General features: G+C 43.1%; 2 protein-coding genes across 2 annotated transcripts; one reads left to right on the top strand and one right to left on the bottom strand.

The window, feature by feature from the left end:
* Nucleotides 1-5,244: 5,244 nt before the first annotated feature.
* Nucleotides 5,245-5,814, bottom strand: LOC143290866 (histone H1.2-like). The gene has a single exon (XM_076600404.1). It carries the CDS (start codon nucleotides 5,812-5,814, stop codon nucleotides 5,245-5,247), a length of 570 nt encoding a protein of 189 aa, XP_076456519.1.
* A 5,941-nt stretch (nucleotides 5,815-11,755) lies between these two features.
* On the top strand, nucleotides 11,756-25,731 carry LOC143290748 (solute carrier family 25 member 32-like). Its single transcript, XM_076600261.1, has 7 exons — nucleotides 11,756-11,970; nucleotides 13,393-13,549; nucleotides 16,780-16,868; nucleotides 20,822-21,018; nucleotides 23,388-23,501; nucleotides 24,384-24,529; nucleotides 25,566-25,731. The coding sequence occupies exons 1-7, from the start codon at nucleotides 11,820-11,822 to the stop codon at nucleotides 25,729-25,731; spliced, it is 1,020 nt and encodes a 339-aa protein (XP_076456376.1). The 5' UTR covers nucleotides 11,756-11,819.
* The last annotated feature ends 216 nt before the right edge of the window (nucleotides 25,732-25,947 follow it).

A 25,947-nucleotide genomic window follows, 5' to 3' on the forward strand; every position in this document is an offset into this window, starting at 1 on the left:
AAATCGGCCCTCGTCAGGCCTCGACAGCGCCAGTTTGTGTTTGTTGATGTTTGTTTCATGACTTCTCGTTGATTAACAACACCCAGGACACACACATAATGCATATCACTGGAACTGGCAAAAGATAAGCTTTCTTTTGATGAATGCAGTGAAGCGTAATATGCTTCTGGTGAAAAGAAAATCGTAAATAAAGCTGATGTTTGGGACCAACTGAAACGAGTTCGTTCAACAAAATTATTAATTTCACCCTGGATTTTGCTTCAGTCTGTCCCTAGACGTCATGAACAAATTCCTGTGACTGTCTTCTATTGATTTTTATAAGTTGTTTGCCTTTGACCGCTGTGTGAGGGCAGTTTGAAGCAGTTTTCTGACCTACACAAAACACAAATTGGAGCTGGTTGGCCATTGTCCCAGTCCCTCTTTGTGCTTAGTAAATTTTTCAATTCACATTTGCGTCTATATCTAGGACAAATCGTACCTTTTTATTGAATCATGATGTTTTTCCAGTCTTTAGGAAACAATATTGGTAGATTTTTAGTCAGTGTGTGAAGGTTTTAGGTCTCTTTTTGGACATTTTCTTTGTGGTGTTTTCGACGCGGACTTCGAACGACTGACAATGGCGTCGTTCTTTCCTGCCGCACAACCCTACAATTTTTATTTCAGCACACCCGTTTCACGATATTAGCATAAACCATCTATGAACGAAACACACGTAGAATACAATAATGTCTGAGAATGAATGGGTTTGGGAGCACTGTATTGAGGAATGGTAGCAGAAACAATGGTTTGCTTTTCCCTCAAATCGCCGACACACAACAGCCTCTGTGCTGACGTGTCATTCCATTCAGCATTCATATCAAAATACACACAGACGTACGGTTCAAGAAGCACAAACATACACACACATTCATAACCAACAGCATATATCATATAATCCAGGATGGGATCAGATCCTGTACGGAGTATAATAATTTGACTCCTCCATCCCGGTACAATTTCAAACGAAAAGGCGGTCGTTCGACTGCTGACGGTTTCGGTCAGAGGGGTCACAGTGTTAACTGACTGACTGTTGTTTATAGAGAAACGTGTCTGTATTTGCTTTAAAAATGTGTGTATATGTAGCATGTTTTTTTCTTATTTATGTTGCAAATGATTGTGAGATACAGCAGAACTGTATCAAAGTTGTCACGGAATGTAGACGTGCCTGATCAAAGATGGCGGATTTTCGGCCTCACCAGGCGAGCATCAAACTGACAGACTTCATTGTGGTAGTGTCAGTGTGAATGTGATGTATGTGTGTGTGTGTGTGTGTGTGTGTGTGTGTGTGTGTGTGTGTGTGTGTGTGTGTGTGTGATATCTTAAGGCATACCTACATGTGTTTTGTAGGCCGAGGACGTCGAGTTTCAACTTTTTCAACTAAGGGAGCAAACCAAGTTAGTGACAAAATCAGAGGGATTTTTTCGACAGCCTCCCTTACATGCACTTCAGATGGACCCACTGAGCTGAATAGGAGCTCGAATATTGAGCTCGATGGATGGACCATTCACGCATTGATTCTCTCTCTCTCTCTCTCTCTCTCTCTCTCTCTCTCTCTCTCTCTCTCTCTCTAACACACACAAACACGCACCTCACGAGCGGCTGTGGTTTTGAACAAATACCTCAGTCTCTCTCTTCGCTCTTTCTCTCTATCACTCTTCCACCCCACAGCCCACGCGCGAGCACACACACACACATGCACACACTGACGTACGCATGCACACACACACACACACACTCTCTCTCTCTTTCTCTCTCTCTCTCTCTCTCTCTCTCACACACACACCGTGACACACACAACATGATTGCCTAATCATTTAATTAAAAACCCTTATATAACAGCTCCTTCATAGCACATAGCTGTGTAAGATCACACTGATGCCCATCTTCATAAAACACACAGACACATTTGTGACAGGTATAGATAGGGGGGAAAACACCAATGGAGAAGAAATACTGAAGCACAAAGAACAAAAACAGGGAGAAAAAACGCTTGCACACATGGAGAACAAATCGCTTGAAAACACCTCTAGCTCTGTGTGTGTGTGTGTGTGTGTGTGTGTGTGTAAAGCTCGTTTTTATTTTTATTTTTTATTGAATCATGATGTTTTTCCAGTCTTTAGGAAACAATATGGGTAGATTTTTAGTCAGTGTGTGAAGGTTTTAGGTCTCTTTTTGGACATTTTCTTTGTGGTGTTTTCGACGCGGACTTCGAACGACTGACAATGGCGTCGTTCTTTCCTGCCGCACAGCCCTACAATTTTTATTTCAGCACACCCGTTTCACGATATTAGCATAAACCATCTATGAACGAAACACACGTAGAATACAATAATGTCTGAGAATGAATGGGTTTGGGAGCACTGTATTCAGGAATGGTAGCAGAAACAATGGTTTGCTTTTCCCTCAAATCGCCGACACACAACAGCCTCTGTGCTGACGTGTCATTCCATTCAGCATTCATATCAAAATACACACAGACGTACGGTTCAAGAAGCACAAACATACACACACATTCATAACCAACAGCATATATCATATAATCCAGGATGGGATCAGATCCTGTACGGGGTATAATAATTTGACTCCTCCATCCCGGTACAATTTCAAACGAAAAGGCGGTCGTTCGACTGCTGACGGTTTCGGTCAGAGGGGTCACAGTGTTAACTGACTGACTGTTGTTTATAGAGAAACGTGTCTGTATTTGCTTTCAAAATGTGTGTATATGTGGCATGTTTTTTTCTTATTTATGTTGGAAAGGATTGTGAGATACAGCAGAACTGTATCAAAGTTGTCAAGGAATGTAGACGTGCCTGATCAAAGATGGCGGATTTTCGGCCTCACCAGGCGAGCATCAAACTGACAGACTTCATTGTGGTAGTGTCAGTGTGAATGTGATATGTGTGTGTGTCTGTGTCTGTGTTTGTGTGTGTGTGTGTGTTTGTGATATCTTTTGGTACGTGTGTTTTGAAGGAGCATGTCGAGTTTCAACTTTTTCAGCTAAGGGAGCAAACCAAGTTAGTGACAAAATTAGTGGGATTTTTTTTGACAGCCTCCCTTACATGGACTTCAGCTGGACCATTCACGTATTAATTCTCATTCTCTCTCTCTCTCTCTCTCTCTCTCTCTCTCTCTCTCTCTCTCTCTCAGGCTGGTTTTTCATATTGACGTATTTTATCCTGTAAAATTTCTATGTATTCGGCGTTACATATAAATGACACAGAATAAAGAATTCAATATTCAAATTAACAGTACTTGCATGTATTTCAATGCAGTTGAATAAGAAATGGTTTGAGCTAGTGTCCTTCATGAAATCACCATTCCCATCATTTGGCTCCCAAACTGATGATGAGATAAAAAATTAAAAAAAATAAATAAATAAAATAAATAAATAAATAAAACTTTTTGTTTGAGTGTAAAGTTCATCAGTGTTTAGTTGTGAGGGGATTTTTTTTTTCCAATCAAATATGTTGCTATGAAGCACGACATTGTTTCTGTTTTATTATCTGAGGATGAAATTATCACTGATTAGATTGCCTGCAATGACAATAAAGATTTTCAAGTTCTCTCTCTCTCTCACGGTCACGCACACACAAATGAAACTGGCAACGCCTGCGTCAGCACTGACGCACATTGTTACATGGTCAAGCGCACTGCATTCACACTGAACAATATCAGTTACTTGAAAGTGAAACTGAATGGAAGGTATTTCTATATGCCAGGTTTTGTGTTGTGCCGGTTTGTGAATGTGTATGGTTTTGACACGGCATACTTCAGTCTGGTTTCTCAGTTTCACAAACACATCCGCCTATGCCCCATTACTCACACCAGGATCATGGTTTTGTTGTTTTGTGTGTTGTTGTTTTTTGTGTTTGTTTTTGTTTTTTTGTTTCTTTTGTTTTTGTTTCTTTTTGAGAAATGACAACTAAAAAACAACAACAACAAAAATCAAGTCACATAAGACAAGCCAAAACCCCACACCAGGATCATATGTTGTTGTTTTCCCTTCTTTTTTTTCAGAAATGAATACATCGGTAACAGTCAAGTAAAACAGCCCAATACTACCTTAGTGGCAGTGTCTCGACAAGGATTTCGTTTCCTACGGATGCCATTGGCAGACAGGCTCTTTGTGTTGATTCCATAGGTATGTATCATGTATGTAAACAGGTATCTCAGTGGTTGACTCTTCCCCCCCCCCCCAATTTTTTTTTTTTTTTTTTTTTTTCTTAATGCACCCCCTTTTCTCAGAAATAACATACATGAATAGACGCGAGCTGTTAAGATAAAGGCAGACTTATTGGGGTTACACTTCGTGTTGGTTACTCTGGGAAAAACCCAGTACTGAGGCCCTGGCAGTTGGGTTTTTAGTGCCGGTCCTTTTGATCGTCGTCTTGGCTGAAAAAAAAGGTCATTCAGTAAAGTAGTGAGTCATTGTGCCAGCGAACATGAATTACAGGCGGTCCTGATTTAACAGGATATATAATTGTTTTGTTCACTTGCAGTTGGTGCACTGGGCAATTGGTGCACTTGTTCATGCACTGGGCAATGTGTTTCCGGTTGCCGTGCACGAATAGCAGGACTATCATCGTGTGCCAGTGAGTGTGTGAGTGTGTGTGCGCGCGCGCGCGCGTGTGTGTGCCGGTGTGTATGTGTATGAGAGAGAGAGAGGGGGGGGGGTTAATGCCAGTGTGTGTCAGTGTGTGTGCGTGCGTGCGTTTGTGAGTGTGTGTATGTGTGATGATAAGCGCATGTGTGTGTCGATATGCTCGGGTATGAGCATGTGTGCAACGGCGTGCATGTGACGTTTTCTGTGTGTGTGTGTGTGTGTTCCATTGTGTCGTATGTGTGTGCGAATGTCGAGTTTGTCCAAGCCTGTATGGGATCTCCATGCTGGACGCCTTTAAACTGAAAATGTACCTTTTATTCCGTTAAAATTATGCGCGTGCTGTTGCAGTTTTAAGCTGAGGCTGCTGAGAACAAAGCCAATGACCCAGTCAGTTACTCAAAACAGAAGCGGGAACGAAAACTAGTGGAACAGACACATACATTATAATGAAACAACGAAAACAGACAAGTAAAGAAAAATCAACTTTGTGCAACAAGATGTCCAACCCACTTGGGAAGACGTGTGGCCCAGGGCAGGGCCTATGGAGAGAGACAGAGAGAGAAGAGAAACGGGGATGAAGGAGAAGGACCGGGCATGGCCGTTCACTTCTTGGCGGGCTTCTTGGCAGCTGGCTTCTTGGGCTTGGCTGCCTTCTTGGCTGGAGACTTGGCTGCCTTCTTGGGTTTGGCCGCCTTTTTGGCAGGAGACTTGGCTGCCTTTTTGGCTGGAGACTTGGGCTTCTTGGCAGCAGTTTTCTTGGCAGCGGGCTTCTTGGCTGCAGTTTTCTTGGCGGGGGACTTGGCCTTCTTGGCTGCGGGCTTCTTAGCGGCAGCCTTAGGCTTCTTCACCTTCTTGGGTTTGGCAGCGACTTTTTTCTCTCCCAGACGGAAAGAGCCAGAAGCTCCAGTGCCCTTGGCCTGCTTGAGGGTGCCAGCCTTCACTCCAGCCTTCAGGGAAGTTTTCAGACGAGCGTTGATCTTGGTCACCTCGCTGCCCACCTTGTAGTTGGCCATGATGTACTTGAGGATGGCCTGGCGGGAGGAACCACCACGCTCCTTCAGGGCTGTGACGGCAGCGGCGATCATGACGTTGTACTTGGGGTGCTCTGCTGGCTTGGCAGGCTTCCTGGGCTTGGCGGCCTTCTTGGCAGGAGCAGGAGCGGCGTCAGACATGATTCTGGATTGAAGTGTAGCAGGTACTGTAACAAGGAGAAAGTCGCTGGAGATCGCTGAGATCTTTACTCTGGCAAGTCGACGAAGCGAATGAAGCAAACATTCAGGCCGTTTCCAAATATATGCAAGCCAGGCGAACTGCAATGACAGCAGCGCGCCGCGGCAAGCAAATCGGCCCTCGTCAGGCCTCGACAGCGCCAGTTTGTGTTTGTTGACGTTTGTTTCATGACTTCTCGTTGATTAACAACATTCAGGACATACACATAATGCATATCACTGGAATTGGCAAAAGATAAGCTTTCTTTTGATGAATGCAGTAAAGCGTAATGTGCTTCTGGTGAAAAGAAATTTTTAAATAAAGCTGATGTTTCGGACCAACTGAAACGAGTTCGTTGAATAAAATTATTAATTTCACCCAAAATGTTTCTTCAGTCTGTCCCCAAATGTGACGAACAATTTGTTGTGACTGTCTTCTATTGATTTTAGCAAGTTGTTTGCCTCTGACGGTTGTGTCAATGGAGTTTAGAGCAGTTTTCTGACCTACACAAAACACAAGTTGGAGCTCGACTGCCATTGTCCCAGTTCCTCTTTGTGCTTAGTAAATTTTCCAATTTACATTTAAGTCTATATCTAGGACAAATCATACCTTTTTATTGAATCATGATATTTTTCCAGTGTTTTGGAAACAATATTGGTAGTTTTCTAGTTTGTGTGTGAAGGTTTTAGGTCTCTTTTTGGACATTTTCTTTGTGGTGTTTTCGACGCGGACTTCGAACGACTGACAATGGCGTCGTTCTTTCCTGTCGCAGAGCCCCACAATTTTTTTTCCAGCCCACCCGTTTCACGATATTAGCATGAAACATATATGAACGAAACACATGTAGAATACAATAATGTTGAAGAATCAATGGTTTTGGGAGGACTGTATTCAGGAATGGTAGCAGAAACAGTGGTTTGCTTTTCCCTCATACGCAACAGCCTCTGAGGTGACGTGTCATTCCATTCTGCATTCATATTAAAATACACAAAGAACTACGGCTCAAGAAACACAAATATACACACATTCATAACCGACAACATATCCTATATCATCCTGGTTGGGATAAGATTATGTACGGAGTATATTGGACTCCTCCATCCCGGTAGAATTTCAAACGAAAAGGCGGTCAACTGCTGACGGTTTGGGTCTGAGGGGTCACAGTGTTGATTGGGGATTGACTTGTTTTTAGTATAGAAGCGTGTCTGTATTTTTAGCAATGGTTGTATGCTTAAAGAGCGTGTGTATGTGTACCATGTTTTTTCTTGTTTATGTTGGAAAGCAGTGTGAGGTACAGCAGAGCTATATGAAAGTTGGTGAGGAATGTAAATATTTTGGTTACAACAAATTTACTGATCAAAGATGGCGGACCGGCTTTTCGGCCTCCCCAAGCGAGCACCAATCTTGCGGTCGAGTGTGTATGTGATGGTGTGTGTGTGTATGTGTGTTTGCACGCGCGCGTGTGTGTGTGTTTGTATGTGTGTGTGTGTGTCGCATGTCATTGTGTCTCTGTGTCTGCCAGTGTCTGGGCCTGAGTGTGTGTGTGTGTCTGTCTTTGTGTGTGTGTGTGTGTGCTAAGGGAGCAGAGAACTGTTAGGCTGTATCTAAACCTTGTGAGGAGCAAGCTGGACTAAGATGAATAGATACCAGAGAATTGTCCATGTGTTACCAAGGATTCGACTGAACTTTCAAGAGGCCAGGATAATTAGCGGAGTACTCTAAATCGTAGAGGTGGTTTCAGTAGCCATACGAGTCCGGCAGGGCGCCTCGGGCGACAGTGATGTCCACACACGGTGCGTGAAAGGAATAGGCTTTCGGGCACTGATCACGTGGACGAAGTTATACATCAAGTTAAGGTGGTTGAGTTTTTAGGATTTTAACCAATGGAATTGGAGATAAACAGTCCCTTTAATATTATCACATCTAAATATGAAGATTTGTTGCGGTTGACATGTAATAACATACTGACTATAAATGCATATAAAAATTGTAGTGAATTGATGTGCAAGATTTTTTTTGGGGTGTTTTTAAGTTGTAAAAACAAGTGGAAATGTTGTGTCACGTGAGTGGTCACACAGTAATAATTATGCAATCGTACCGTGACAACCGGCTTCCGCGGGGAGCCCCTGGATCAGTCAGCCGGCCTGAAAAGTAGCCACCCAGGTGTCAGTCAGTGTATCAGACGGGGACTCAGTTCTCGTGTTCAAATTTGGAGACTTCTGGTTAAGACTCAGAGAGCGAGAGACACTGATGTAAAAAAAAAAAAAAAAAAAAAAAAAAAGACTGGTAAGAAAAAAAGTGGAGGGAGACTGAGGTCGTGGCGTGACGCGAGAGAGAGAGAGTCAGTGAAGCAAGCAAGACTGAAGAGAAGAAGCCGGCGGAAAGAAGACAGATTCGGAAGAGCAGAGACATCTCCTCGTAGAACGTCCACAAAGACGCCGCGTCCAGCCTGCCAGCACTGACCAGAAGATCCAGAACTACTCACGGTGAGACACTGGACCGCGGGGCGTGAGGTTCTACACTGACTTAGACCTGTGCGAAAAGAACATTCCAGACAACCCAATTCTTCAGGAGCCAGCTACAGTCGGCAAGAGACTCTGTTGGTCAGCGGTGGGTGCAGAACTGTGGTTTGAGTCAGTGAACTGACCGGGAAACTTGACCAGGTGAGAGAGTAGATTCAATTCAATTCAATTCAATTCAAAAACACTTTATTAATCCACATGGAAATTAACGTGTGCAATCACAGGCTCGTTTTAGACACCAACGCTGATAAAAATGAACATATGTACCATACAATACACTAAAACAAGTCAGATAAAAACTCTCAGTAGCTGACTAAAACAATCCTCCACCCCCACACCCCCACACATTAAGACAATAAAGTATTGCACAACAATGTATACCGATAGAAAACATCCAGCAAATAAAATATAAACACTTAACTCTCACCCTCACCCCCACCCACACACATGAAAAGACAAGGTATGGTACAACAATGTCTTTTATAAATTGAATGTATAGTGCATTTAAAATTCCGTGTTGTGTGAAGATTTTGATTTGATGTGTGTGAATTGATAATCATTTCTGAACAGTATATAAAGTATACGGCAGGCCTAAATGTATACTGTGTCCTCGGCTATGTAAAAGAGGAATGAATGCACAGTAATTTGAATGTATATCATTTTTTGCCTTTCAAATTCCATGTAGTGTGAAGATTTTTAATTTGACGTGCCGTGTGAATTGATAATGATAATTTCTGGTCAATATATAAAGTGTATTTGTAAATTTGTACTGTGTCTACGGCTATGTAAAAGAGCTCAGAATGAATGCACAGTAATTGTTTGAGTGCACAGACGTGTGCTTGATTGAGAATCGAACCTAGCCTGTGAGCAAACCGAGTTAACAACAACAAATTCGCTTGAACAAGTACAAAACTCAACTGTGCACATTTTTCCCCAACCTGGACAGTATGTGTGATTCAGCCTGTCTGTCTGTCTGTCTGTCTCTCTCGTATGTGTGTGTGTGTGTGTGTGTGTGAGTTGTGTCAGTCCGGCAGTGTTTGCGCGTCAGTGTGTGAATGTGAGTCAGTTGTGTCAGTCCGGCAGTGTTTGCGCGTCAGTGTGTGTGTGTGTGTGTGTGTGTGTGTGTGTGCCCGTGTGGAGTGTGGAGTGCCAGTGTGTGTTGTGTCGGCCGGTGTGAATAATCATGTTGTGATGGGGGGAGTGTTTGTGTCAGGTGTGTTTCAAAGTGTAGGCTTTTGATTGTGTGTGTGTCTGTGTGTGTGTCTGTGTCACGGTGGGTGTGATGTATGTGTGTGTCAGTACCAGTGTGGAGTCACGGTGCCACATTACTACAGAGTGTGTGTGTCAGCCGGTGTGTCATATCAGTATGACGGTGTTGTGTGTGTGTCACAGTGTATATATAGGCTTTCAGTGATTGTGTGTCACGGTGTGTGTGTGTGTGTGTGTGTGTTTACTGAGTTGTTAGTCAACGCCGGGTTGTGTCAGTGTCAATGAGTCGTGTGGTGTCAGTGGCAGTGCGGCGGTCAACTTGACGGTGACTCTACTGTGTCACTGACCCGGCTGAGTGAGTGCGCGAAGGAGAGGAACTGAGAGAGCACACTGACATCCGACTGACAAAGCACGAGCCACCTCAGTCGATCCTTCAATATCATGCTATTCTGTACGTCATCCGTCTGTGAATATGCCATGCCGATGCACGGCGAATCAGCCGCGGGCCGCAGTGATCACCGTCAGTGATTCAGTGTCTTTTGCCTGACACCGGCGGCTGTGTTGATTAGGACAGCTAGCGGACAGGCTTCAGTTGTCAGGGTTTTCATTAATGCAACTGGAAAACGGCAGCTGGCCACGTTCTAACAAGCACCATAAACTAACCGTCAGGCGCTGTCAGCCGGTGCTGACAAGCGGCGTCAGTCAGTCGCCAACGAAGTTCTGTCGTGTGATCGAGGAAAATACTGCCACTTCTATCATAAGCTGACTGAGTGACGCAGCGGCGGAACGCGGCTGTTCGACGGTTGAGTAACTGAACTGACTTTAAAATATCACAGCGGCCTCAGTGGTGTCACTGAGTGTCATGTCATGGCCCGCGGGGCATTCAAGGTCACAGGGTCCAACTCGGTAACTGAAACTTAATCGATCCAATGCCTACTATTACTGACAATGAAAATCTCTCGAGTCACCCGTCGCAATAACTTAGTGCCCGGCCGCAGAAATCTTCTGCCACAGCCGCGGCGACGAATTCTACACTAAGATGAGATACAGATACAGCCGGATGCAGAAGCGGTGAACTCCGGGGCAGTGCAGTGAGCACAGTGATGAGTAATTGGCTCAGTCAAATTGAGAACTCCGACAAAAGCCGTAACTGAACTGTAACTGTAGTGAAACTATATCAGTCGACTGGATCCAGTCACCGCCGCAGTGCCCTGAAGCTGACAATGAACTGAGACTGACTTGATAAAAGCAGTCAGTTGGCTTCAAGACGACTGAACTGAAACTTGAAGCCGGGATCTAACGGCAGGCTGACCGGAGCCGAGTCAATGAAACTAAACTGAACACTGCATGCCGAGCAAAAACACTGAACCCACAACTGACACTGACGTACATGCCGCGGCTTCTTTAATTATTAGGCACTATGATTATAATCAGTAATTAGTTACTCCGAGAGGACGATGATTACTTGTCGGTATTAATTATCATGATTGTCATCTTCTTCTTCTTCATCAGTTTGAAACACTGAGTTTATCAAATGCAAATAATCAAATAGTTATACTCGGTGAAATCATTTGTGGCTGGGGGGAAAGGCCGGCTACAATTCAAGCAGGGAGGAATATGACTGATACTGTACTGCGTGTCATATAAGTAAAATGTTAATCAGTTGACTGACTAGCATTTCTATGGTATCTCGGTTTGGGGGAGGCGTGGGGGGAGACGGCGTGGTTGGGGGAGGGGGGGGGGGGAAGACTGGGTGTGTCGTGTCACAAAGTAGGATCCAATCAGCGCTTATTGTCCAAACTGTGACAGCTGCTGTGACTGCGTGGGCGGTCATTGGAAGTGAAATTTGTGGCGGCGGTCGAGGTCAGTGTTTCAGCTTTCGAGCGTTGTGCTTGTTGAAATGGCTTTCGTTCTTCGACTCAGTTTTCAACCTCTTCGGTCCAGTAATACAGTCCAGTGACATCAGTACTGGCACAGAGCAAGTTCTACTTATTAACACGCGATCAACATCAGTGATCAGACCAGTGACAAGTTACATAACCCGGAAAACTTTCGGCCAATAGACGCCCTTCATTGTGTGACATCATTTCAACATGGCTGACGACGATGATGGAATCAGTTAACAGAAGCTAATCTTTTTGTTTATTTTTCTTTCTTTTTGTGAATGAGATGACAGGTTTTCTCCCGCAATTTGTTTTAAACAGACCCCACCTGCCTCCGGGAACGTATAAAAAACAATGAACATGGAGTCGTCATCAACGAACAAACCTGCTTCAGTCGGACTACTTCGTCACATTCGTTTTGAACATCTGTACGCGGGAGTGAGTGGAGGTGTTGTTTCCACCTTAGTGCTACATCCACTCGAGCTTGTCAAGATTAGATTTCAAGGTGAGCACGTAAAATACATTTAATCACACATACTTAACCGTGACCCAACTAGTGCAGACTCCGGCAGGGGTCTGACATTCCTGCCGGTAAACGTAATTTTAGATAGAAAATTTCCTTTCGTTGTTGTCTGTTAAGGGTGAAGTGAAGTTATCTGAACAACTGTTTGATTGGAAATAATCAGCCCTCAAAATGGTCTTGTTCAGTTACTGGAAGTAGAACAAGTACCTCATTTACCTTTTGGCAATATATCCACCATTTCTCCCCTCCTGACGGAATGGGTAGCGTTTACAAGGCGTGGACGTTCACTCCTTCAGTAACACAAAGGAGTGGAGGGAAAGAAATGTGGATATTGCCTTACCACTTTATTTAGTCAAAATAACTTACTGAATCTTTGAGTGTGACTGATGTCGTGCTGATGCAATCATAGTAACATATTTTAATTACACATACTGATATTTTTATTGGTGTCAAAATAAAGCCAGTAGTTATGGCTAATCAGCTTGATAGATTGGTAGAAACTGAAGTGGTGGTTCATTGAAATTAGTGGATTGAAAATGCTGAATCTTGATAATGATAGTTCATACTAATCTTATATTTCATAGCAATGTTAAGTGTTAGTCTAACACTAACTGTAGCCAGTGTAATGAATAATAAGTTTTACAGTACTGAGTACATTACTAATGGTTGAGACTGCTGTAATGCTCATAATTAGGCATAAAAAATTGGGCTTACAGAACTAGTATTGAAAGAGGACACACACACACACACACACACACACACACTTTTTTTCTGTTATTTCAATATCCAGTTATCATGTATTACTATTATGCAGTAGTGGTTCATTAGAACTGCAAAAAGTCAAGTTGATTTTGGATTATTTACTTGAAATACTACTGTACTGATTTTAGATAATAAGTATTATTGATAACAGCAGACTTTTTTTTCTTTTAAAGGCTGATCTGTGATGAGGATGGTTACAGTTTTTCCTGTTTTCCAGAGATGAAATGTATTACTTTGAGTTATTTTACGGGGAAAAATAGTACATGACTATGAGCATTGTTGTTAATTATGATTTGACATTGATTGTTCCACATCTTGGTCAGTTTCATCAGATTCCTTGATTAGTGTTGAATTTAAAACTGTAGATTTGTGTTTTGTGTTTGCACAACAAGACTAACTCAGCAAGCCTTGCTGTGGTGAGCTTTCACTTTTTCATTTTAGAATAAATATTTAGCCGTGATGGATGACCAGAGAACATCACCACAGCTGTGCACATGTGTTCGGTATGAATGCAGCCTCAGATAGTTAGAACTAGCTGTTTGCTGTTCTGTGTTTCTTTACGGTTTAGATAAATTTCGCTTATTTCTTATGTGTGTGCATGTGTGTGTGTGTGTGTGTGTGTGTGTGTGTGTGTGTTCCCAGTGAATGAAGGGAATGGAAGCGCAGGGCGACCCACCTACCAAGGCACGCTGCATGCCATGCGCAGCATCTTCCACAACAGCGGGTTCGTGGGCCTGTACCAAGGGGTCACCCCCAACATCTGGGGAGCGGGCATCTCCTGGGGCTTGTACTTCTTTTTGTGAGTTTTCTTTTGCTGTAGTTTACCTATATTGGAATAGAAAAAAAAAGTGATTCCCACTGTGTTAAATGTGTTAAACCCCTTTCTTAAAATAAGACACACCTTTACACATGTGAGTCTTAGGACGTTTTTTTTTTGTTTGTTTTCTGTTCGTTTGTGTAACCAGTTCGATAAATAACAAATTTTTTAACACAGTGTTCCCAATGGGCCTGATTTTTTGAGGGTCACTGTGACCCTTTGACTGGAATTTTTGAGGGTCACTGTCACATTTCTGAGGGTCAACAGGAAAACACACAAAAAATCAATGAAGACAATTGTACAATGAAAATGAAAAGAAACCCACACCTTCTCCAAACAAGGACATTCGAAATGCTTGAATACAATGAAAACACAGTCAACTACTTATAATGAGCACATAACCATACTCACTACTAATGAACACACAACAGCGTTTGCCTGCATCGGCAAGGGAAGTTACTCTAACACGTTTTTGGCCAGCTCAGTTTCGTCTGCTATGCACTAGCCTAAGCTTAGGCCCACAATGCGTGCTTCGCGGTTTTCCTGGAAGCCGTAAGATGTTTGTTAGTTTCAGGAAAAAGTGTGCGTCACATTGACGCACAGGGTAAAACTTTTGTGCGTCAAAGTTGTAAATCTGTGCGTCATTTACGCACATATGTACGTTTTTGGGAACACTGTAACATGTGTTTCAGTTCAGTTTTGTGGACTTTTACCTCTGTGAATGTAGTCTAAAAGAATGATATTAGAACTTCACATGGAAAGTTTTGATATTTGAAAACTTACAACTCGTCAGCAAATGAAGTGTCTGTCTGAGGCCAGCTTACAACTAGTCAGCAAATGAAGTGTCTGTCTGAGGCCAGCTTACAACTAGTCAGCAAATGAAGTGTCTGTCTGAGGCCAGATCTGAGTGTTCTTTCAATACATTGTCAGGGCCTTTGTACATTTGTCTGTTTAATCCAGGTTATTTTAGTTACTTAGAGACCTGATGCTCTGTGTTGCAATGATTGCCTGGCAAACAATTTGCATGTCTCTGAACAGAGGGTACTTTTTTTTTTCGTCCCTAGTTATTCTACTTTTCATCCATTTTTGTCATTTTTTACTACCTGGCGTCATCTCCCTTTGATAACAAGTTAAATTGATGTGCACCATCCATTCTTTATTTTAGTTTCATAATTTGTGAGAAAGACAAATTGTTTGACCAGACCCATGCTGTGAAATCACTGTCAAGACACACCAGATAAAACCAAAGCTCACATCCAGCATTCATATGTAAACCCCATTGTCATGTTGTCTTTCAACACTCAGTCGTAAACATTACACTACTTAAACACATAAAGGAGTGGTTACATTTGTATTGTTTGTTTTGCTGCATTATTTATTTCTTCCATTTAGTACAGGGAGCCACATACACGGTAAAATATGCATGATGCAGTAGCATACATCAGCTAAGCCACATGTGTTGATGAAACAAATCATGGTGGATGGTAAAGATGAGAGGAGCAGCAGAGGTGACCAGCTAACGAGTGAATAATCACTTTAGAACTAGAAGTTTGGTGCAGCTGAATTGGAGTTAGGATAGAATTGTTGCTGTGCCACTTCAGACCATCCAAGGTTTTCAAACCGTTGTTCATTTTCATGGCACCACTAGCACACACAGCTATCTGATCAGTTGCATACCTTTATGTGACATCAGAGAACTGCAAAGAAATAATTGCATTGAAAGAGACATTTTAAAGTCATGATAAAAAAAACAGCAAACACACACACACACACACACACACACACACACACACACACACACACACACACACACACACACACACACACAAACTGTTCAACAAGGTTGAAATGTAATAATGATATGACAGTTGACTTGCCGTGCACTTTCTCTGACAAGCCTTACAATTTTTCATTCGGGGAAAGAAAAACTTGCCTGGCAATAGGGATTTAATCATTAGTTTAACTTAGCATGCATTGAATAGAACTGGAAAAAAGTGTACATTCCTTTGGCTTAGAAATTTATCTCTGTGGATAGCAAGTTGCTGAGCAATACGCTCAGATTCCTGGGTGGTGGTCTGGGTGCTGGTATGTTGGATGTGACAGTAGAGTGAAATCCCATGTGCAGCTTGCACTTTAAGCACATTAAAGAACCTGCGGGTCCAACAAAAGGGCTGTCCCTGGCAACGTTCCAGAGAAAGCCCATTTGACAGTAAAACAAATTATACACTTGCACACAGGAAAAAGAAAAGATATTGTTTGTGTGTTCTGTGCCTTTCTGTTTTTGATGTTGTCCTGTTGTGGTTTTTTTTTGTGTTTTTTTCCCTACATATATCTTATGGCTAAAAGAATGTAAGTAGGTTTGTTGGCTTGTTCCTGTCAGAGGGCACGCATGTATCATTGTGTGGATACAAATAAGCATATATTAGAAATGTGTGTGCATGCTGAAGTACCTTTTTTTTTTCTTTTTTTTTGTTGTTGTCGTTATTGTTGTACATTACCATATATTTGTACTTTCAAAGATGAACTTATGTTTTGTTATTTGTCATTAAACAAAAACACAAAAGATATTCAGGTGTTGCTATACTGGCAGCGTGCTGTTCCCAGGGAGAGAAGCCTAAATTTCACACAGAGAAACCTGTTGTGATTAAAAGCAATACAATGTAATCATAATTTTTTATTTTTAAGTTCAATACAATGAGGAAACAATAAAAAAATTTTAAAATCACAATGACCTCAGAGCTCATGAAGCCTGTCTCTGGATATGAATTCCATGTATAGTGGAGTGATAGCCTAGAGGTAACGCATCCGCCTAGGAAGTGAGAGAATCTGAGCGCGCTGGTTCGAATTACGGCTCAGCCGCCGATATTTTCTCCCCCTCCACTAGACCTTGAGTGGTGGTCTGGACGCTAGTCATTAGGATGAGACGATAAACCGAGGTCCCGTGTGCAGCATGCACTTAGCGCACATAAAAGAACCCACGGCAACAAAAGGGGTGTTCCTGGCAAAATTCTGTAGAAAAATCCACTTCGATAGGAAAAACCAAATAAAACAGCATGCAGGAAAAATGCCAAAAAAAAAAAGGGTGGCGCTGTAGTTTAGCGATGCGCTCTCCCTGGGGAGAGCAGCCCAAATTTCACACAGAGAAATCTGTTGTGATAAAAAGAAATACAAATACAAACATTGAGGTTTGTCTTACTGCGCTGTGTGTGCAGTTACAACACCATGAAGACGTGGATGCAGGAAGGCAACTCACAGGTTAACTTGGGAGCAGCCAATCATCTGCTGATAGCCAGCACCGCAGGTATGGTCCTGGGCTGGAGGGTGGGGGAAAGGTGTCTGGAAATTCTGTGCCAGAAATTTCTGTTGCTCTCTTTGTCTTTGTTTCTGGCTTTTTCTTTTTTTTCTTTTTTTTTTTCTTTCTGTCGTCTCTTCTTTTTCTTATTTTCTGCCTTGCTGGTCCATTGACATAGATTTTTTTTTGGGATAAAGCCTTGAATATTTATTTCATTCTCTGGACTTGATAATAGGGCATTCCTATTATGTTGAATGTTTTTTGTTGTTGTTTTTTAAGATCTTTTTGTCACCAAGGATGTTTGAGAAGCCTATTGGCAATGTCTGGTTTGTATACCTGTTATTTTGTATGATTCTGTGTATTATGATATGTTTTTACAGTTTATGTTACGGTTAGTTGTTGTTTTTTAATCCTTTGGCAAAAGATTGATAGAATGACCAGCATCAGAACCATATCCAAGGTTTATGTGCAAGAATGGGACTTTGTGTGTGCTCATTTTCTTTTCCAAGTTTTTTTTTTTTTTGTTGTTCAGGTTCAACAGGACCAGTGTAATTACAGCCCAGATTTGGCCCTGTGTGGCTGGCTGGACTGCAAGCAGCACACACACACACACACGAAAAAATCAGCAGATTGCGAGTGGATCCATTGTTCATTGCATCAGTTAAGGAAGTACAACTGGTCAGAATTTGAAAGCAGAGTCTCCTTTGATAGTTCTAAGAAAGTTGCCATCGTTTGTGTTCAGTAATGAAACCTAGCCTTTGAAATTGATAGAGCAGCGTTTTATGAAGACTTTGGGATAGAATCTGAAGAAAGGCTTTATTTATTTAATGGTTAGTTTATTATTATTAATATTTTTTTTAAATACATGGATCTATTTTAGTGGAAGGGAGTGAGGACACATGTGAAAGTATTAGCTTTTGAGACCACCAAACTGGTGGAACCACTCCATCACTGTTCCCTTACCTGCATCAGATTGTACAGCACAGTGCATTGTCTGTCTTGTGCTGATCTTTCAAGGAAAGAATTAGATGCAGAAAAGATGGCTTTGAGTGTTTGCATGGAAAAATGGAGAGGGGTGTGTGAAGACCACTCTTAGTTCTGCTTTTGGCATTTTACCACATATAATAATGCTGTGATTTGATGAAGAAGAAGAAAAAGGAAAAAAAAGACAGCATTCACAATTATAGTTCAGTAGTACATGTATATTGCATATCAGGGGTATATAAGAGACAAGAATTTATGAACAGTTGTAGCGGGATTTTTATTGAAATCAGTGACATGTTCTGACTAAAGGGAGGTAATCAGAGGGCTGCAACTTGCTGTACGTACTTTTGGTAGTGTTGGTATTTTTGTCCTTGTTCATTCGATGCAAACCAATATTTTTCATAGGACATGAATCAAACCCCGGAGTCATGATAAGTATACTAAAAGTATTAACCCTTTCTTCGCCAGAAGTGCAGAGCTAGCTGACTGTACAAACCAGCTGAGCAGCAGTACACTTCTGTCTGTGCTGGAGAGGGGAAACTGTGTCACCACGACCCACTTTATCCTGCCATAACTTCACTTTTACTCATTGAATCTTCTGCATGCATAGCTCATTTTAAAAGGCAAAGAATAGAAATTATGATAAGCATGATTATTTGTATGAACGCATTGACAGAATTTTTAGTCAGTTCGTGAAAATGAAAAAGTATGTACTTTTGAGTAGTTTTCACATATTCTTAGTTGTTTTAAACATGAAATACACCATTTCAAGTGAAAATGAACACACAGACTGGGAAATACAACTGGAAACATAGACATAGCACAATGTAATAAAATGTGCACTCACCTTTGTGCAGAGATGAGAAACACACAGACACACACACACACACACACACACACACACACACACACACACACACACACACACACACACACACACACACACACACACACACACAATCACCAGCAATTCCATTAGGAAAAACACCACCACCACCACACACTCATTTTTGACTGGTCTGGCAAATTTTTCTCCACTGTCACTGTCAGCAATCAGCACTCCAGCGGGCGAATTATCGTCTTGATTCATTTGCAATGCCTCCGTGGTGTTGCCTTTCGTGTGTTTCATGAAGTGTCGGCCATGCTCTGACTGGAGAAATCTGCTAAATATTCAACAATGTGCGTCTGCTTGCAATTCAAATGTAGAACAGACGTTCTGGAAACACGTGGTGAACATTTCGAACTTGCGAGGTTTCACGAAAAGAAGAATGAGCGAGATTGGTAACTCTAGCGTACAGGTCGCCAATCGGTGCCTGAGGCGTTGAGCATACAGGTCACTGATTGGCGCCTGAAGCGCTCAACTAGGAAGTTTGCGATCGGCGCCTGAACTATTGAAAGAGTTAAACATAATTTTGAGGGGGGAAGTTTCCCATCATTTGCAGTTGCATGGTGAAACATCTCAGAAAGTGTCTGTTGAAACACTGAACAATACTGATGACAGCGCTGTGAGGGGTGTGACTAAACGACACTGTTGACAGCGCTGAGAGGGGTGAGACTAAATGACACTGTTGACAGTGCTGAGAGGGGTGAGACTAAATGACACTGTTGACTGTGCTGAGAGGGGTGAGACTAAATGACACTGTTGACAGTGCTGAGAGGGGTGAGACTAAACGACACTGTTGACAGTGCTGTGAGTGGTGAGACTAAACAATGATGGCAACAGTGCTGAGAGGGGTGAGACTAAACGACACTGTTGACAGTGCTGTGAGGGGTGAGACTAAACAATGATGGCAACAGTGCTGAGAGGGGTGAGACTAAATGACACTGTTGACAGTGCTGAGAGGGGTGAGACTAAACAATGATGGCAACAGTGCTGAGAGGGGTGAGACTAAACGACACTGTTGACAGCGCTGAGAGGGGTGAGACTAAACAATACTGGTGACAGCGCTGAGAGGGGTGAGACTAAACAATACTGGTGACAGTGCTGAGAGGGGTGAGACTAAACGACACTGTTGACAGTGCTGAGAGGGGTGAGACTAAACAATACTGTTGACAGTGCTGAGAGGGGTGAGACTAAATGACACTGTTGACAGTGCTGAGAGGGGTGAGACTAAACAATACTGGTGACAGTGCTGAGAGGGGTGAGACTAAATGACACTGTTGACAGTGCTGAGAGGGGTGAGACTAAACAATACTGATGACAGCGCTGAGAGGGGTGAGACTAAACAGTACTGATGACAGTGCTGTGAGGGGTGAGACTAAACAATACTGGTGACAGTGCTGAGAGGGGTGAGACTAAACAATACTGGTGACAGTGCTGAGAGGGGTGAGACTAAACAATACTGTTGACAGCGCTGTGAGGGGTGAGACTAAACAATACTGGCAACAGTGCTGAGAGGGGTGAGACTAAACAATACTGATGACAGCGCTGAGAGGGGTGAGACTAAACAATACTGGTGACAGTGCTGAGAGGGGTGAGACTAAACAATACTGATGACAGCGCTGAGAGGGGTGAGACTAAACAATACTGGTGACAGTGCTGAGAGGGGTGAGACTAAACAATACTGGTGACAGCGCTGAGAGGGGTGAGACTAAACAATACTGTTGACAGTGCTGAGAGGGGTGAGACTAAACAATACTGGTGACAGTGCTGAGAGGGGTGAGACTAAACAATACTGGCAACAGTGCTGAGAGGGGTGAGACTAAACAATACTGTTGACAGTGCTGAGAGGGGTGAGACTAAACAATACTGGTGACAGCGCTGAGAGGGGTGAGACTAAACAATACTGGTGACAGCGCTGAGAGGGGTGAGACTAAACGACACTGTTGACAGCGCTGAGAGGGGTGAGACTAAACAATACTGGTGACAGCGCTGAGAGGGGTGAGACTAAACAATACTGGTGACAGCGCTGAGAGGGGTGAGACTAAACAATACTGGCAACAGTGCTGTGAGTGGTGCGTGTGTGGTCTGTGTGCAGGTTTCTCCACGCTCGTGCTGACCAACCCCATCTGGGTGACCAGGACACGGCTGTGCCTGCAGTACGAGGGTGTTGCAGGGGCTGGCGCCAGTGCTGGTGCCGGTGCCGGTGCCGGTGGGATAGCCCCCGTATACCACGGCACCATCAACACTCTGGTCCAGATTTTTAAGGGCGAGGGAATCCGTGGCCTCTACAAGGCAAGTGGCCAGGGTGTACTTGTGGTTTGATTGACGTCAAGATCTGAGGTCTTTAAAGAGTTGAGTCCTTGCCTTGTCCTTGGTGTCAGGGTGGCCTGTTTGGTCCTGTACAGGATTTTCTCAGTCTTGAGAAGTCTTGGGAGACAGGAAGAATCTTTTACAGGGTTGGAAAAGCATGCCGTTAATGTGGGGCCCCATGGAAAAGATCTTTCTTTTTCTTTTTTTTTTTGATAATCTGTTGTTTGTATTGTTTAAACTTTATCCCTTTCAATTATTTTTTAAATCTTTTGCACCTGAAACAGCTATTGTAGCCTCTCACAAGTTTGATGGTTGTGTGTCAAGAAAGTTAATCAATGTAATCACCTGATCTTGACTGTGTATGCAGGGTTCGAATTTAACTCCTTTTTTTTTTTTGAGTGGCATTCAGGCACTCTAAACAAAACATTTGAGTGCCCAATTGTTGTTTTGGGTGCCAGCATACTAAAAATAAGATAAAATCTTCCTTCGTTTCAACGGTGTGCCAAGGAGAGTCTTTCTGCAAGACGTCATTGTACATGCACTGACTCTTTGATTCATACCCCTGCTGTTGTGTTTTTTTTGTGTGTTTTTTTTTTGTCATCCTGAGCTTTCGTCTCTGTTTCGGGAGCCTTTCTTTTATCATTGAAGATGGGATGCATCGTTCATTGCCGACGAGCCATGAACGTCAATACCCGATCACGCACGCGCAAAGATGCTGCTCTGCGATGTGAGCTGCAGCAGACGACACTTTACATTTCGATCAACCACGGTGTGTCTTTTGATTAATTTTCTTTCACCTCTGTCAATTTTTGAGTGCCAGTTGGGGCACTCTCAACAGAAAATTTGCGTGCTGGAGCCAACGTTTCGTAGCATTTGCACCCGGGCACCCGCTAAATTCGAACCCTGGTATGTGTGTGGTCTGGTAAATTTTTTAGCGTTTGCATTTTCTAAGCAGCAGCAAGTGGCACAGGAACAATACTGGGTAGTACAGTAGTTATGAAAAAGACCTTTCCTTTATGATAATTCAGTAACGGAATAAGGGGGCTTTGGGTTCAAGGTCACTACAATGCAGAATAGAAAAAGTTAAACAGAGCTTATGACTGCCATTTCATTTTCATTATACTGTGGAGCTAAATGTTACATTGTTCTAAAGCACTCAAAGATGCAGGGCACAAAGTGTGCAGGTCATCTGGAAATGGAATGTCTAGACTAGACTACATGGCGGGGTAAAAACGGTCATACACGTGAAAGCCCACTCGCGTATGTACGAGTGAACGTGGGAGTTGAAGCCCACGAACGCAGAAGAAGAAGAAGAGGAATGTCTAGACCTCTGTATATTGATGAAGGTAATATTGTTGACAAGAGAATCATTCTTGTTACCCCTCAAAGCAGATCACTTTGTGAGAGAGACACTTGTGTACAGTAGCTGGAGTTCACTGGTCCTTCACCCAGACAGCTAAGTCAGCCATTAAGTAGGCTTTATTTGCAATCATTATCACGATTGAGTCTTTTAAAAAATAGTGCAACGCACCAATAAAATTGATGCTGTGCATTTTGCACAAACATGTACTCACACGCTGATGAAACAGACAGTGTGCATATTGCACAAACATGATCTCACACATTGATAAAACAGTCACTGTGCATATAGCACAAATATGTTCTCCAAGCTGTACTCTGGTCAGTCCCCATTTGTCTGGTAGAAACTTTAGTTGAGATCAAGTTTTGTACTGTATGCAGTGCTGTTATTACAGATTAATCTCCCTGTTCAAAGTTAAGTAACATTGTCTGCTGAACCTTGGTGTAATGAGATTCATATGACGTGAATTTGAAAGGCAGTTACTATTTTTTGTGAACCTTTAAGTGGTGTAACTGACGTAGGAGAAAGTCCAGGTAAAGAATGGTGAATGACAGACGTCCTGACCTGTAAGCTCTGTCTCAGCTCGGTTAGGTGACAGCCTTTCACTCACGAGCATACTTGTCAGATGGGGCTGAATGATTTGTTCAGGACTCCACCCCCGAAAGCGGAGTATGGCTGCCTACATGGCGGGGTAAAAACGGTCATACACGTAAAAGCCCACTCGTGTATATATACGAGTGAACGTGGGAGTTGCAGCCCACGAACAAAAAAGAAGAAGAAGTTCAGGACTCCACCCTTTCGGAAGGAGAGGATTGGGCCTTGCTTTCCTTTGCCAAGCCCCTGGACAAGGTGGACATAGATTGAATGCCCTGGCAAAATCTAACCCTAACCACCCCCTCAAACAAGGAAACCACACCACCAAGACCAGCGCACTGAAAGATTTGACCTTTAGAGATCTTCTGTCAGCGATCTCTCTTCTTGTGGTGTGCAGGGCTTTGTGCCAGGCGTCTTGGGCATCTCCCATGGTGCTTTGCAGTTCATGGCCTATGAGGAAATGAAGACGATGTTCAACCAGTACCGAAACCAGCCGCTGGACACGCAACTGGTCTGTAGCTGTGGTATTCATTGTTTGTTTCTGCATGTGTGCACAGATTATGTCTTGTGAAGCCTGTTGCAGATCTGCCTATCATTGCTTTTTTATGTTTTGTGTACAGTTGTTTTTTTGTTTTAGAATGAGTAGGAGAATATGTGACGTTGAATATAAATACCCCCGAAAACGGAGTTTGGCTGCCTACATGGCGGGGTAAAAACGGTCATACACATAGAAGAAGAAGAATATAACACTAGAAAAGAAGGGAAAGAAACACCCTGAATGTATTGATTATATGAATGTGGATGTCCTTCACCTGTGATGCTTGTTGTACAGGGCTCTAGGAGACTGATGACCTTGTGATCCCTGTTGTTGTACAGGGCTCTAGGACACTGATGTCCTTTGATTGTGATACTCGATGTGCCAGGTTCTGGAAGACTGTTACCCTTTATTTATGCTTGTGCAGGTTCTAGGAGACCGTTGTATTTTACTTGTGATGGTTATTTAATTACACATACTTAACCGTGACCCAACTAGTGCAGACTCCGGCAGGGGTCTGACATTCCTGTCCTGTGCAAACTACTATCCGCCTGTGCGGAGAAAACGAAACTACGGCCGATAACCTCGATGCTTGTTGTGCAGGGCTCTAGGAGACTGATGACCTTGTGATCCCTGTTGTTGTACAGGGCTCTAGGACACTGAGATGTCTTTTGATTGTGATACTCGATGTGCCAGGTTCTGGAGAGACTGTTATCCTTTATTTATGCTTGTGCAGGTTCTAGGAGACCGTTGTATTTTTTACTTGTGATGGTTATTGTGCAGGACTGTGATAAATTGCTGTTATAGATCACTCCTGTAGAAGGCTGATGTCCTGTACTTGGGATGCTCTTTGTGCAGACCTCTGCAGAGTATGTCCTCATTGCTGCTGCCTCCAAGATGCACGCGGCCTGCTTGACCTACCCGTTCCAGGTGGTTCGCTCACGCCTGCAGGACCAGCACCGTGCCTACAAGGGTGTCATCGACGTCTGTCAGCAGATCATAAGGTAGACCACTCACCATCTCTCTTATTTCTGTTTATCGTTTCACGGTGGAGTGGTGGTCTAGCAGTAATGCATGTGCCTAGGAAGTGAGAGAATCTGAGCACTCGTCTGCATGTAGAGTGATCGCCTAGAGGTAACGCATCAGAGAGAATCTGAGCACGCTGGTTCGAATCATGGCTCAGTGGCCGATATTTTCTCCCCCTCCACTAGACCTTGAGTGGTGGTCTGGACGCTAGTCAATCAGATAAGACGATAAACCGAGGTCCCGTGTGCAGTATGCACTTAGTGCACGTAAAAGAACCCACGGCAACAAAAGGGTTGTTCCTGGCAAAATTCTGTAGAAAAATCCACTTCAATAGGAAAAACAAATTTAATTACACATACTTAACCGTGACCCATCTAGTGCAGACTCCGGCAATTCTAGGAGTTTCCAGAGTACCTTAGGAGGGTCACTCAAATGTTGGTGCATGGGTCAAAATTGAGGGGGAAAGTGTACCGCCTTTTAGTCATTAACATGCAGTAATTCTTTAAAGAGTTATTGTGAAAACAATGCTGATAAAAGTTCACGTATAACATGAATGGAGTGGAGTGAATGGTGAAGATGCAGTCCTCAAAGACTTGTAAAAGATGAAGAGAAACAGGTTTTAGGAGAGCCCAGCTGCTACACAGAGGTACCTTTGGCCTGCAAGTATTTTGCACACCTGCACTAGAAAGGAGTGAGAGTGTGTATATGTATGTTACAGAGAACACGTGTACGTGTGCATAAATGAAGAGTGTGTGTGTGTGAGAAACTTTACATGTTTTGTCATTCCAGGCTTTGTTGCTCTCTCTCTCTCTCTTATAGGGTCATGTACAGCAGTTAAACCTGCATCAAAATACTGCAGAGCTATGGAACTCTACGGCATTTGTTTCATGCCTGTGTGTGAGAGACTTGAGGGCATTCTTTCGCATTTGTTTTGTGCTTGTGAGAGTGTGTTGGGAGCGAAGCTGCGGCCAGCGCCGCACTGTAACACGGATGCTGGTGCTTTTGTTGGGTCAGGAAAGAGTCGTACCGGGGTTTCTACAAGGGTTTCTGTGCCTACATGCTGCACGTGACGCCCAACATCTGCATTGTGTTTTTGCTGTACGAACTGTTGACCCGCAAGACGCACGAGCCCTCCATCGCCATCAAGACGGAAATCGCTGAGCTGACCGACGCTGTATGAGGCTGTTGCTGCTGTTTTTTGGTGTTTTTTGTTGTTGTTGTTGTTTTTTTGATAAGTTTTTTTTTGGGGGGGGGGGGGGGGGGGTTGTTTTCAGGTCGTATTTTTCCTCTTTTGTTGGGTTTATTTTCTTTCTGCATATGGGTTCAGTTTGAAGGATGTGGCTGAAGTGTCTGCATGTGTTTGTGTTTCTTGCTTTCCTGTCAGTAAAAAAAAAAG

This window comes from Babylonia areolata, chromosome 16 (assembly GCF_041734735.1).
Source record: "Babylonia areolata isolate BAREFJ2019XMU chromosome 16, ASM4173473v1, whole genome shotgun sequence".
Taxonomy (NCBI): Eukaryota; Metazoa; Mollusca; class Gastropoda; order Neogastropoda; family Buccinidae; genus Babylonia; species Babylonia areolata.